The 15,251-nt window shown below is 52.0% G+C and overlaps 2 protein-coding genes across 2 annotated transcripts; one reads left to right on the top strand and one right to left on the bottom strand.

Moving 5' to 3' along the window:
- Nucleotides 1-312: 312 nt before the first annotated feature.
- BO94DRAFT_555079 (cytochrome P450) lies at nt 313-1,899 on the top strand (the record flags this gene model as incomplete). The annotated part of the gene is made up of 2 exons (XM_025613769.1): nt 313-507; nt 562-1,899. The coding sequence occupies 2 exons, from the start codon at nt 313-315 to the stop codon at nt 1,897-1,899; spliced, it is 1,533 nt and encodes a 510-aa protein (XP_025469640.1).
- An 8,437-nt stretch (nt 1,900-10,336) lies between these two features.
- On the bottom strand, nt 10,337-13,429 carry BO94DRAFT_544608 (uncharacterized protein; the record flags this gene model as incomplete). Its single annotated transcript, XM_025613187.1, has 4 exons — nt 10,337-12,000; nt 12,068-12,514; nt 12,939-12,951; nt 13,382-13,429. 4 exons carry the CDS (start codon nt 13,427-13,429, stop codon nt 10,337-10,339), a joined length of 2,172 nt encoding a protein of 723 aa, XP_025469641.1.
- Between the last annotated feature and the right edge of the window lie 1,822 nt (nt 13,430-15,251).

The raw sequence follows: 15,251 nt of genomic DNA on the forward strand, positions 1-15,251 counted from the left end.
TTTGTTAGCCAAATATCTGGTGCCTTGCGTGGCTCGATAGTTTATCCAGAGGATCTCCAAGTGGTCTGACTCGGCTCAGGAACACCCTTGACAGTAGCATCTAATAGGAGTGGAACGATGCAGGTTAGCAACAGGGGTAAGGTTCTGGGGACGTTTCCTTATAGGCCAGGCCCCTCAGGTGTTTACGGCAGCCTGGCGACCATAATGAGCAGGAAACAACCTGGACCTCGTTTGTCCTCTTCGTGACTTCTCCTTTACAGCTAACAACTTTCTCATCGCTGGTTCTCTCCCCAGCTCACGGTCGCTTTCAAGATGGCATCTATTGCCGTCGTAAGCGCCTACGCATTCGCAGCGGCCCTCATTGCCATCGTCTTGAATGTCGCGCGCCAATTGCTCTTTCGCAACGAGAAAGAGCCTCCTGTCGTCTTTCACTGGGTTCCTTTTCTGGGTAGCACAATTAGTTATGGGATTGACCCCTATGCGTTCTTCTTCTCCTGCAGACAGAAAGTCAGTCGCCGTTCTATAAGCGAATGATCGCGTTGCTAATTGGTTGGTGAACAGTACGGCGACATCTTTACGTTCGTGCTCCTCGGCAAAAAGACAACGGTATACCTGGGTGTTCAAGGAAACGAGTTCATCCTTAATGCCAAACTCAAGGATGTGAACGCGGAGGAGGTCTACAGTCCACTCACTACGCCGGTGTTCGGATCCGACGTTGTCTACGACTGTCCCAATTCCAAGCTGATGGAACAAAAGAAGTTCATCAAGTTTGGTCTCACACAGGCGGCCCTCGGATCACACGTTCAGCTGATTGAAAAAGAAACCCTCGACTACCTCAAGGAATCTCCCCGGTTCAGAGGCGCGAGTGGAGTTATTGATGTCCCCGCTGCCATGGCTGAGATTACGATTTATACTGCCAGTCTCGCGTTGCAGGGCGAGGAGGTTCGCAGGAAGCTTACTGCAGAGTTCGCTGAGTTGTATCACGACCTGGACAAGGGATTCAGTCCGATTAACTTTATGCTTCCTTGGGCTCCGTTGCCACACAACCGAAAGCGCGATGCTGCTCATGCCCGGATGAGGGAAATCTACACGGATATTATCAAGGAGCGGCGCAGGAATCCGGACGAGGAAAAGTCGGACATGATCTGGAACCTGATGCACTGCACTTACAAGACTGGACAGCCTGTTCCGGACAAGGAGATCGCCCACATGATGATCACGCTATTGATGGCCGGACAGCACTCGTCGTCTTCCATTAGTTCCTGGACCATGCTGCGGTTGGCCTCTGAGCCTCAGATGCTTGAAGAGCTCTACCAAGAACAGCTGGCCAATCTCAGCCATAAGAATGGGAACTTTGAGCCGCTGCAGTACGAGGACCTTGACAAGCTGCCACTCCTCCAGAATGTGATCAAGGAAACTTTGCGTCTGCACTCGTCTATCCATTCGATTATGCGCAAGGTGAAAAACCCGCTGCCTGTGCCCGGCACCTCATTCATCATCCCCGAAAGCCATGTGCTGCTCGCCTCCCCTGGTGTGACTGCCCTTAGTGATGAGTACTTTCCAAACGCAAGTCGGTGGGATCCCCATCGTTGGGAGAACCAACAGCCCGACAAGGAGGATGACAGCGAGATGGTTGACTACGGATATGGCAGTGTGTCCAAGGGTACAGCTAGCCCCTATCTGCCCTTCGGCGCTGGTCGCCATCGCTGCATCGGAGAGAAGTTCGCCTACGTCAACCTGGGAGTCATCATCGCGACCATTGTGCGCCACATGAAGCTGTTCAACGTGAATGGTAGGAAAGGAGTGCCCGGAACAGATTACTCGACTCTCTTTTCCGGTCCCATGAAGCCCGCTGTGGTTGGCTGGGAGCGACGCTTCCCGGAGAGTTTCAAAGAGTAGGTCTCTTTGAACTGAAGCCCGCCCGCCCGGAAGCCACTTTGTCTCGGCTCTTTCACAACTATGTACCTTGTAATGAGCGTTATGTATGATAAAGCCTTCCCTTAATAGCCAATGAGACATGGCCGCCGACCAGGCAGCATCAAGATCCATCATCCAATCTCTAGCCGTGACCGTAGGGAAGCCGAGATGGACTTAGCACGTGAGGGTCCAGCGACAGCAATCTACTCGTGTTCTTGTTTCACCTGTGAGACTGATCAATTCATCCGACGAGGAACTTTTCCCGACCGACACCAGCATCATTACAGCCCCGTGTACCAGCAAAACCACGTATACGAATTACAACAATGGAAAGAAAGCACCGAGTTGAGACGCGGCCCACGGTGGCGTCGAAAAGCGATAGGGTAGAACAATGCCGGTGAGGCTAGACCATCTTGCCACAAAGCAGAGAGAGGGCATTTGACCCAGAGTTCCGCGGATGATGTCGAGACGCGACCGAGGACTAGGTCATCCAGAGCAGCAGACCTTGAGGCTGAGCGCTTGCCAACTCAGCGCCACCCGCGGGAAGACAACCAACTGTGTCAAAATAAGGATATCATATGGGGCGTGTGACCATCAAAAAATGCGGGCCGATGTGTCAGATTCAGGGGGAAAAGAAGAGAAGGAGGGGGTAACAACGAGTCTTGAGGCACGCGAAGAACAGGAAATCGAGATCATGATGACATAAAGAATTCCACGGACTTTGGGATAGGTGCTGACCGACAGGCCTGGACCTGGAATACGAAGCACGGGGGATGCACCCAGAATCGGGATATGCAGTGTAGTATACCTAACGTAGAGACGGAGGCTCATGACGGGATTGGGTCGGAGAGGAGGGCGTGAAAGCTGACCTCATCGATGAACATGACAGCAGAGGACGACTTCATCAGCATCAGAATCATCATTGTCCAGGATTAGAATCCAGTGACCGGGGGGGGGGGGATGTCGGGGACATCGGGGACAAGGTATCCTGCTGTGTCTGGATCACGCGTGAGATGAGAAAAATCTGGAAGGAGGGGGGCGGGGATATTATCGTATAGATCGGCGGGAAAATCGCTAAGCAATATTGAAGAAGCCAGTGAGTGATGACTTGCCAGCGCGTAATTCCGGGATTCTAGGAGCAAGGGCACACCCGCAATGTGATCGCATTGCCAACGCAGAGATCTGGTGACCCGGCGATCGACAGTCGCCAGGTCCTGGCCAACCGGTGCTGGAGGGACAGGCACCTGCAGGCATGGGAGCGAAGAAAGTACCTCAACCGGTTTGCAGAAGGCCACGGATAGGAGGAGGAGGATGAGGAGAAGAAGGAGGTTGCTCTGGCCCGCGGGGAGTACAAATGATGCTGACTGTTGCAGCGAGGCACGCCGCCATGTGACCACGTGATGCTACTCTTCATCGCAGGCGCTGGATACGAAGCTGGAGAGTCATTCTCCGTATGCTGTCGGCAGATGATGATCATCGGGCATCGTGGGGAGAATCTGGGGCACATCGACCGAGTGGATCTGTCAGAAGCTGCTGCTGCTGCACTATCGTCGGTTGTCGAGGGGAGATTTGTGCGATCTCTGACTGCAACGTCTGACGTTGGCCTTAACATCACAATGTTTCTCTTTGCTTTTTCTCGCCCCGGTTTCCGGGGGCTCATTTGATGAGATGAACGGTCTAATTTGCGAGCATGCCTACCGATGTTCTTCAAGATCGACTCCACTCGGAGTCCAGAGCATCCATCCTACGCAGACAGACAGATACGGCCCCAACCAGACCGAACGTTGGTTTCACGATAAGAGAGATGCCAGTAAGTGAAACCATTACCTAAAGTACCAACTCGGACTTTCCAGCATTGTATGGAAGGGCCAATATCAGACTCCCAGGTAGAGTTTGGCCTAACAGACCGAGACCACGCAGCGCATGTGGCTGTCCCCCTCCATGATGAAGAAAGTCAAACCTAATCGATCACACCGACATATGTCCGCCATGAACTCAAGCGGAGATGTTAGCCACAGATGATGCTATGATGATTCCAGATCAGGCAGGATTATTTCCCCATTGAAGGAACCCAAGGGTACATCGGTTGCACGCCGCAGGTTAACGTCGGGTCCTCCGGTGTGCATATGCAATATGATTATACCCCGGGAAGAGATAGGCGTGGGTATCCTGTTTCCCAGCAGTGATAGCCAGGTGCAACACTCCATCAGCCCTTGAGAACCGTCAGCAACTTGAGCATCTAATTTTCCCGCCTGGCTAAGGCCATAGGGCAGAAAGGCAGGCGGGCAGGACAGGGCAAAGGAGCAGACGAGGGGGACAGTCCAAGTACCCTCGTACGTAAACGAGGCCATCGATACGTAACCAAACCTCGTTGAAACCCGGGCAATACGGCTAACCCCGCAGAGGGACACCAGCCATCCGATCGCGATTGGCACTGAGGCCTCACGGCATTTGTCCCACTCGAGACAGTGGCATTAATTTCCCCCATCCCTATGGGATCCCTGATTCTTCAGGCAAGCCACGATCCCCAAGCAAGCAAGCAAGCCGGGCGTACGTTTGTCACTGTGCCACCGGGCCAAAAGGGGATAAAGTAATACCGGGAGGGGGAGGGAAAAAGCCTCACTAGGGAAGATGTCCCCAACTTCCCCGCCAAATCATCGTCGTGACTAGGCCCCTCCCCGCGCCTCCCCCTCACTAAGTAAGCGCACAGGGCTTGGGCTGGTCTGATTCGCAGGGGGTTTTTGCAATTAGGGACAAATCGAGTAAGTCGAGCCCGGATGAATGTAACTTGGACCCACTGACGAGAATATTCAGGAGCACGAGTTGGGACCTAATTTGAGGTGCTACAGCTAGCTACCTATGTACCAGCTCGGCTGAATAACACGGCACACGTATTAGGTATTTAAGTACAGTACCAACTCAAAGCTACCAAATGTTGATCTTGTGTCCGGATCAGACTCGGGGCGCGGTTGATCTACGGCCGGTCGTATTCAAGCAGATCAAGCAATAATTTGACTTTCAGGACGTAAACCATCACCGACAAACTGAGGCATCCAAGAAAACCTCATTGGCCGGAATAGCTTCTCAATCGAGGTATCTACGCCACACCATGACCTATGAAAAAGTCAACCCCATCATGTGACTCCGCGCTAGCAGACTAGACCCGAAAGGATCGTTTCTCCGTGATTACTCCGTCCATACAACCCCGGCGTTCACCAGACACCAACAGCTGTCCCAAATCCAACAATCATCCAGAACCAATAAACAACTCCTATTAGGTATACCTACCAGTTCAACCAAACCACCCAGGGAGCCCTAACACCAACTATCGGTGCAACTCGCTGCCTACTTACATCATGCGGAATAGTGCGCAGATAATCCCGCATCCGACGGAATCTGGCCGCGGGATTATACAACACTAGCCGTCTACGGCAAGGTAGATACAACTAGCGTGCTTCGATGGAATGATTCCATGTTGCCTCTAGCGGGGTTCTACGCATAGCATGAACTCAATCGGAGAGCTGTCCTCCGGGGCCGTATTGACATTAAACGGTGAAAATCTGGTGCGGCCGGTGCTTGTTCCTCGACACGCGGTCGTATGTTGCTATACTTGGAGTGATATCTTTTGGAACAGCACCTTATGATGATGGATGTGTGGCTTACCAGTTACCAGGAATAAGCATACGATCAAGTTGACTGGAAACCGGTCCTGAGTGTAGCCTTCAACCAAGTATCTAAGTAACCAGATCAATAATAGACCAGTACATGCAGCCCGTCAGCAACTAACATCCTGGAGGCGGTCTACACAAGTCACAAACACAAGCACAAGTACATCGTAAGCACTATAGACAAAGAGTCAGGTGAATGTACCTAGATACGTAGTTGATTCTACGTATCTAGGGTCTTGAGGTGATCGGATCGGCTGCTCTCACTCCCTTAGTCCTATAGTCCTTTGATTTCCTCACCAAATCCTCACTAAAAAGTACTAAACCCTCACCAGCATCTCATCGGGCACCAATCCCCATCTCAAATCCCCCAATTCAAGCTCCCCTCATTGGCCCAACCAGAAAAAAATCTCGTTGTCCGTGTGTAGTCCCTCAAACACACTAACCCAAATCCATTACCAAACCCATACATCCCGCACAAAACCACCCAGCGTAATAAAATACCACCCTGTAATGGCCATCTGTAATCCAAGTACACCGCACAAACCCGCAAAGTATAATTTACGGATCTAAACCCTTCTAGAATATTTCTCGAAGGTTGGCCGTCGGGTTGTTTCTATGCCGGAAACGTGGTTAGCGTGGAACCAGAGTTTTGGCCATCCTTGTAGGGTGTTGGGGTGGGCAGGTGATTGTTTGGGTTTTTTTTTGTTTTTGTTTTCGGCCTTTGGAGTTTGGGTATGATGATAGTGATGATGCTATGGTTTTGGTTTGGGTTACATGTGATTGTCTATCGTATCCAAGTAGTGCTTAGTATGGGAAAATGGGGGCGGGGTTGAAAGGTGGTGGTTAGTCTGTATTATTGCATTCCTTATTCTAGCTTACTTGGGTTGGGTTCGAGACAAGGCTCTTATTTGTAAGACAGATAGACTACTACTCAAGTCATAGATCCACATCCTGTGAACTCCGTAGTGCAGTGTGTGTACTGTATAGAGTGTACACATCAGATCCGATCAGCGACGAACAATTACGTATCTTCACGCTTGGACCCGAATCCGACCCGACCCCGGTTAGTGGCTGGTAAGTTGGTAAGTGGTAAGTGGAAAGTCCGAGGCTGCCCGCCCAAGGACAGACAAGTGAAGGTCGCTCGGCATTTCCCCGATCAAATCGGGCACCTGGATCTCAGCCTCCTTTCCTCTCCGTATGCTCCGTATCCTCCGCCATCAGCCTCCGTATTGTGTGTATAGCACTAGGCTGAAACAGACTTTCCGCCACGTGATGCGACATGTGGAAACCGAGGTGGCAAAAAGTTTCTCCATATTTACTAGTGACTAGCACAGTGGCATTGTTCTAGACGGGCTGTTGCTGCAGACAATGAAGAGTCTAGATCGCTTTCTTTACGGGTTGTTAGTGGGTGTGTGTTGTGGATGTGAAAGTGAACACGTATGTGCAGTTGATGGGGCACAAGAACGGTGAGAGAAGGGAGAGAATTTTCTCGGAAAATAAACAGGCAAATAGAAGGTCAACTTGTCTCTAAACAAGGTTGTTCCAAACGTAGATACCCACTTGCTGCGGTCTGTATGTGTGTATGTGATGCTTCGGCATGCCGAGCTGCATTGGGGAACCGGGCCGGCCGGTCGGTCGGTCGGTCGGCGGCGGTCACCGTCTTTGACTGGGTTTGCAGTCAGATTCCAGGGCCTCGGCGCGATGCACTGCACTCTGCAGGGTAGGGTTGGCGGGGAGGAAAGAGGGGAAAAATGGAGAACGTAATCAATTGAAGGACTAAAGTTGAAGTGATGTAGCAGTTCTGGAGGAAGTGCTCCACTTCCAGCATCAAAACAGCGGCAGAAAACAAGATTGGTGATGGGGGATGGACGGACTGGACCGATTGAATACAACCTTCCCGAAAGGAACACCAAATCCTCCTCCGCGTACCAGGGCCTTCTGTCACTCGAATACAGCGTCACTGTATAACACCGCTCACAGTACCGGTGAGCAGCTTCGCATGGAGACGGCGTCTACGAATCACTTGGCTGCCCGATCTCCAGGCCGACCCACGGGGCCCGCAAAACTGGCAAGATATGCTGGGTTGACAGAAGGAGGAGAGACTCAGCTGACAAAACCTCTCGCCCACCCCGACTTTCTGCAGGGGCAGTAAACTCTTTCAGGCCAAGTTCCCCTCAGCCGCCTGCGCTGGTGTCGGGGTTGGATCCACCGCCCTGGTCTGGGTGTTTGGGAGAACCACGGGCTGCTGCTCCACGTTTTCGGGCAGAGTCGGACGTCAGAGTTTGCCCGTGAGTTGTCCATGGCCATTGGTGCAGTCCCTCGGGAGATTCAGGGAGAAACTGTGGAGCAAATCAGGAGCAAGACGATTAGGCGGGATTTAGTTTTTTCTTATTTTTTTTTTTTTTTTTTTGGTGTTTTGTTTTTCCTCTTTTGCTTTTCGTCCATAGATCCTTGTGCTGCTTGGCTTTTTGCGCGTTTAATTAGGTTGCGACAATGTGTGTCACCATGTGTCCGGTTTGCACGAGTAAGACTAGCACTTCGAACTCCCTGGTAGCCTAGTCTAGTCCTCAGCTAAGGAATTAAAGCATGCAGCGGTCGCAAACGAACGGATCACTGCGTTCCGAGGGATTCGGGGGTCGAATGCAACATCTTCTCCGGTTTCCTGGAGTAGCCCGGTTACGTCATGGGGGTTGAAGCAATCAAGATGTCAGTGCGCACGAGACCAGGGCCAATGCATCTTATACCGAACTTTATACTGGGATTAGTCCGCTATCCCGACCACGGCATGGATGTACCCAGTCGTACCTCTGATGTATACTCCCGCCACCAGTGTACAGCTCACACCCCCTCCCTCGATCGATAGATCACAATCCAGAAACCCTAGATAGGTAGATAGACTTCGAACCCCAGCTCCAGCGCATCTGCAAGGTGGGCGCAGATGACCTGCGTATTTCCAACGGGACTGGGCGACCCCCCAAGATACGGCCGGCTTGCATAGTCTTCACGGGAGTCTAGAACAGGCAGGCGAAGCTGTGGAAGACGACCGTTTTGCAACCCGGCAGGGCTGATGCGAGCTGATCCTTGGGGATATCTTCCGCAGCACACAAAGGGAGGAAGATATGTAGCACGAATTGGCCAGCATCACCTTTTCCCACCCAGATTGTAGATGACAACCATTCTCGGATCATTATGCTTAAACGTAAACGCCAACCACATGACAGCCAGACAGTTGACAGTTGGAGAGCTTGAGTTCCGACAAAGAGCGCATCCTCTCCTGACTAAGCCGATTAATCGAGCGTGACGTGCTGCATCAGTAACTCTGTGACGCAAAGGCCGACCATCTCCAGGTATAGCGACCGATATACTTTGGAGTCACCACCCTGATCTGCATCGGCTGGAGCTAGATCGCGTGGACCGCGCGATATCGAGGACGATGATGTTATCTGGCAGTGTTTACCCAGGCATGATGTGAACCTGATGCGACCCTGGGTAATCCGACCGGTTCGGTCGGCTCTGTCCCCGTCATACTCAAAGTTAACTGGCAGGACACTTCATCAATTGTTGGCCAGGTAGGACAGGGGGGTGGGGGACAATGCTGCGGTGGACTCGAGAGTGATTGGAAAGGGAGAATTCCTCTGAGTTCCTCTTAGCTTTGACTCTTTGACTCTTTGATTTCCCCATTTTGATTGAGTTCCCTTCTTTGTTTCCCCGATCGAAACATCCGCCGATGGAGGGAGGGCTGTTAATATCAGGCGCATGTGAATGGGATCAGTGCGGGAATCTAGATCGCGACAGGTACAGGCTGGTCGAGGTGAGCTGGACCCGGTGGCTCTTCCCCCCCCCTTCTTCTTCCCTTCTGTTCCCTGCTCTGTTACGTGTCAGTGCGCCCCCAGCCAGGCCCGGCCGCGATGAGGCCCCCGTCACGGACTGCATCGCGTTACCACCCTTTATGTTTTTTTTTTTTAAAGGCATAACATCTGGTCCTATCCAAAAATGGGTTTCTATATTTGTGTGTGTGCTAGATTCTTTTGGGGGGTAATATATAGAAAGCAATGAGAAAAAAAAAAGAAATCAAAAAGGACAATCTCACAGTAGCATACAGGTCAAGGACCGCGAATAAGTGGTATCTGGTATCAAGAAGAGCTAAACTGGCTGTTCCCAAGATGCAAGTTTGCAATAATGTTTTCTGCCGCTCCAAAATAATCAAAACGCAGGCGGTCACCCTCCCACACCTCCTTTTTTTTTGTATGTCCACCCGGAGCAACAATTCAACAGAAGACAAAGAAAGCCCCTGCCCAAATGTGACCGTGCCAACCATGCATCGCCAGACAAGAGGAAAAAAAAGTTCATCTGTACAACAGAATTAATGGTGTAAAAGAGGCTTGGCCCCTCCTGTGGCCCGTATATAATGACAGCAGACAGCCACACAATGCAATGTCGAACGATGGGGTAGGAAAGATGAGTGTAAAAAGCAAAACAATGACCCGAAAATGAAATTAGGTCGGAAATAACAGCCATATGATGATCCCTAGGTGCGCCATTATGCAATGCAGTCGTGATTGTACGTGTCACAAGGATGATAATCAATCGGCGGTCTTTACATGTTTTGGAAGAGGAAGAAAAACAAAAACAAGGAAAAAGCCGGTCGACTATCGGGTATCATGGTCAATAGACATTACCCGACCAAAAGAAAGAAGATATGCTTTGATTCGGATGATGAAAGAGGCGAAAAACGACCAGGGTTGGGCTTGCTACCATCCCTTCACGTGGTATTCCCATGGCCCAAAGTCGGTGTAGTGGTTCCAGGAACCCGTCTTGTCCTTGCCCTGACTTGTAGCCTTGCTTGCAGGACCACCGGCCTGACCAGACGGCTGGCCCTTCTGGGCGCCCTTTGGTCCAGGATACTCCTGAAGGTTGGCCATATCGTGTGCGGTATGTCTGCGCTTTAGGAAAGCGTTGGCGGTCGCACTCTTCTGCTGACGTTCCCACAACAAGTGGCGTCGGAGAGACTCCGTCAGTTCCGTAGCAAGCATGTTACGGCGAGTCGTGCGTGGGGAGTGAGCAACAGACTGCGGGGTGGGCTTCATGATGATCGGCTTCGAGCGGGGGACATCGGGACCGCGCATGGTCAGGTTCTCGTCATCATCGTCAGGAGGTGATGCAGGGATCGAGGGCCCATTGGGCGATGTAAGACGCGAGCGCTGTAGAGCGGGACTAGACCGCGATGGGTGTCCCATCTTAGTCGGCTGATGCATCATCATAGTAAGAAGGGAGCGTCGCGAAACGAGATTAGGACGGGAATCCACGCGCTGGAAGAGCTCCTTCTCCTCCACACTGGAACGCCCACTCTCCGTAATAGAGTCCTCCCAGTCGGAGTCTGAATCTTCAATCGCACTCTCGGAAACTTCATCCTCCGTCTCAACAGCATCTTCGTTGTCCATCACGCGTTCGCGGATAGGCTTGATAACCTCGTTCTGGTCCCTGAAAGAGGCCACCTTCTTCCGGAGGTTCTGGTTGCCTGCCGAAGGTTTGCTCAATTCGTCCGAAAGAGAGCTGCGATGCGGCCCTTGCATGGCCATGCGATCCTCGAAGGAGCTTTCGTCGTCATCACCCGATGAGCCTCCGAGAGTGAACATGCCACCCTTCTTCTTGAAGGGGGAAGGCTTGAGCTGTGCAGAATTCTTGACCGGCCCAGGCTCGGCTGCAAGTCGCGGTTGTGACCGATATGACGATGAGATGACAGAAGGGGAAAACCCACGGACAATGCTTGGCGACTTGATCAATTCACACCGACTAGGAAGGATACCGGACGAAGAAACGCTAGTATCCGAACCGGTGCCATTGCCATTGCTGTCGCTATCATTGCCCTCGGGGGCGGTGGTCGAGCAAGACTCAGTCGATTGGTTTGGTTGTTGACTTAGAGGAAATGGAGGCGGGGATGGCGTCCGCCTGGCAGTAGAAACAGAGGGAGGAGTGGCGGGAGAAGGGGTGGAAGGGCGTGGCGTAATATCGACGATAGGGGCATCGACGGTCTCCACGACGGAGGACAGGGGTTCGAGCTGCTTCTTCTCTTTGATGTTGAGAACCATCCGTTCCAATCCTAGAGACGTGATGTGCTTCTCCTTCCCACGAGCGAGGCTGAGCAGCGAATCGTCACGAACGACGGCCGGCTTGTAATCCAGGCATTTGGGACGTTTGATGTGGTGTTCTATGCGCTCTGCCTGCTCCGATGCCGCGGATTCAACGCTAGCGGAAAGTTCGGGCAAATCCCCAGCTTCGGAACGGAGGAGTGGCAAGACCGACGCATCGTTGGAAGTTTCAGGCTCCACACAGAAGGTCTCACGTGTCCAAAGTCTCCAGCTTAGGTTTTCTAGGCGACGGCCTTCCTCCATGTAGTCGGCACATTTCGAAAACACTATGCCCGAGGTTAAATGTCAGCCACCGGACGCGACTGATATCCGCAACAGCCACTATGCACTTACCCATCCACATCCCATGGAGACTCTGCGCATTGGCTGTGTCAACCTTATGGATCTTGGCCGTGTCCACTGTCAGGACGGGGTGAGAAAAACGCGAAGCCATTGTAACGACGCCACAATTTCGGAAATCCGGAAGCTCCCCTAGCAATTCGTTTCCCTGTAAAGGTGTAGTTTCGGGGTCGCCGTCTCCCCCGAGCGTGGTCGTGCGGCGCGAAATGTTGCGAGATAATCCTCCTCGATCCTCTGGTGTTACTGAGAGTGACACCTCCAGGGTTAGAATCTGCAGCGTGCTGCAGAAGGTCGATTGAATGGAAAGTGGCGCCCAAGCTGCCCGGTCGAGTGCAGCAGGTGTCGAGTTTAACAATTGCTGTGCCGGGTGGGATGTCGTGTGGCGCAAGACAGTCGAACCGCGATAGGTCGATTGGTCCAAGTCGATCACGCAGTTGGGTCCTTTACCCTTCCGATATTACCTATCCAAGAGAAAGACGACCGAAAGCAACGAACGGTCGAGGTGGATGTGATTGAACGAAGGTCAGGCGTGCGGCGCGAAGTATGTCGAGACGGCCGGTTCGGGGAGCGAGGTGGGTGTATGGGGAGAGGATTGAGGTTGACGGGCGAGAGGAATGAGCGAAGAAGGAAAAGAGAGAAGGGAAAAAATCGAACGGGAATATGGGGGAGGAGAACCTTAGTACGGCTGGTGGAGCGGACGAAGAAAGAGGAAAAGGGAAGATAGTTAACGGACGGGTCAGTGGAGATTGGGGGGGGTGGGAGTGGGAGCGCCGTCTGGTATGGACTGGTAACGGTACAAGGGGAAAAGAGGCAGAAATGGGAATTCGACGGTGGCCACAGAGAAAAGTCCGATGAGGGTACGTACCGAGGGAGAGGTACTGGGGATGGCGGTAAGTACAAGGAGGGATCCTAGCCGCGCCTCCTCCCCATCCGTGGTCCCGGTCGCTGTGTGATTAATCTTGGGAATAATATTTCGCGTTCTTTTTTTTTTTTTTCGGCCTCGATTTTCTTTTCTCGAATTTCCCCTTTCGTAATGGTACATCCGGAGTACCCCCGTGGGTCTTGTGTTATTTCATACATGGTCATAACCTTGGTAAGATTACCGGTCTGTTTCCGGAGTCCCACCCTGGAACAAAGTACGGAACTTGTATTGAAGAACAATACTACTATGCTAGTAGTAGTGACTCTGCTAAACCCAGTAGGGCCAGCTACACATCGGTGAATGCGGTGTCTTTTGATCTCTATCACCGCAACCAGATGAGGGTCGACTCTGGATCTGGATAGATACATCCCAAATCAAGGACATACAGGCTGGGTACCTATGGACAGGGCAACCCCCCCAAATCCCCAAGCCATCTTGATGCCTTGATTCACCCTGGCACTCGCTTCACCTCGGACCGGCAGGACTATGTACTATGCATCATCGACAAAGCAAAACCCCTGGAGAGAGCTAGTCGTCCCGGCAAAGTGACAACAGGGGGAAAGGAAACAGGGGAGAGTTCTAGACAAACATTCAAACAAAGATCAACCCGTCCTGTGACCACCTCCACGGCTGACTAAGGGCGAGGCATCTTTACAGTTCACCAGTCAATCGGTCGGGTCACTTGACTCCTCAAAAATGGGGCCCGAACGATTGGCCGAGGCGAAGTGTCGCTGATATCACTCCGCAACTTGTCAACTTGCCTAGCTGGCGTAGTAATCGGTTAATGATCACTACTATTGAAGACCTAGCGATATAGCCACTTCCATCATTGTTCCCAGCATCCAGATCGCTGGCAATCTAGGCACCATCGTGCCTAATCCCTCGCCTCGTCAGGGGCATTGGACACTTCATCTTCCCCCTCCCCCCGACCGACCGCTGGCCATCGTCTGTCCTGCTGACTTGGGATCCCTCGATCGAGCTCGACCTGCTTTCGCCACGGACCTGGTTTCGGGTGCATTCTAGATATCCAGATGTGACCACTGACCAAGAACCGTGGGGTTTACCTTCGACATTCTGGACATTTCCCCAAGCCACGTTCTTTTTCCCTGTCTTTGGACATCAACATCTAACCTAGGCTACCCGATCGGTCCTGAAACCGGGCATTCCGGCACTTGACCTCATCCAATTTATCGGCCCTGATCCCATTAGGCTCAAGGGTGGTTTCGAACTCCGTCTCTACTCTCCACGTCCATATGATATGTCGACGTGGATGGCTCAACTACCCCGGCTGAAATGGCCTGAGCACCCATCTTCCTTACTGCTCCTTTGTATTAGCCGGTGATGGTGGTATGTACCATCAAAAAATGCCCCAGGCGGAGTCGCATACCGGGGAAAGAGCATAGCGGTTCCGACCTGGTTGATCGTCTCACCTACATAGCTGTTATCAATTTGATGCGCCCTTTGAAGTCTGCAACAGTTATGAATGTGTCTATCCTAGGTCGCAGTCTTCAATGGCCGTGTCCCCTGGGAGCATTGCCGCTACAGATTAGAGGTCCCATATCCAATCGACTATGTATCCCTGGCGAATACCGAATCTCAGCCGATTGGTATACCTAGAGTATCCGAAGTGGCTCATTCCTTTTCCCAGCCATAGTCACAAGGCGAAAAGCCTGCCAGCTGTCACTAAGGATCCCATCACGCTGGGTAACCGGTATAATCCCGGCAATGAATGGTGCTGCACCGGATGTATGATACCGCTGTTCGTTCACAGGAAGTTGGGTTGATTACCCGCCTGTTCGGATTAGCCCTTCCCACCCCCCCTTTTTTTTTCCTGTCACGGGGCCTTGAAAAATCTTCCAAGCGCCCCGTTGAGAATAATAATACTATCAATAATAGACTAAAACGCCACACTTGATCCTTCATCGCGGATCCCCGGATGAGTGGTTCGGGGAACTGGGATTCAGAAGATCCGCCCGATTCACTATCATCACAGCCCTTTTGGTATCTACTGACTTCTCACTTCCTAGCCATCAGCCCACGTTTTGCAATCATGTGATGTTCCACGTCAAGGTCTAGGTCCGCGAACAGCTGATGGATGAGTTGTAAGTTGTTGTTTCATCTTCGGAACAAAACCCATCATCTGCTTGATTGTTGCTTCACCAAGGCGGACTTTCCGTTGGCGTATATTTCTTTTCCATCTCTCACCCCCCTTGGGATTTTCTCCGATGTACAAATCACAGCTGGAAACCTGAGAAG

This window comes from Aspergillus sclerotioniger, assembly GCF_003184525.1.
Source record: "Aspergillus sclerotioniger CBS 115572 chromosome Unknown BO94scaffold_8, whole genome shotgun sequence".
NCBI lineage: Eukaryota > Fungi > Ascomycota > Eurotiomycetes > Eurotiales > Aspergillaceae > Aspergillus > Aspergillus sclerotioniger.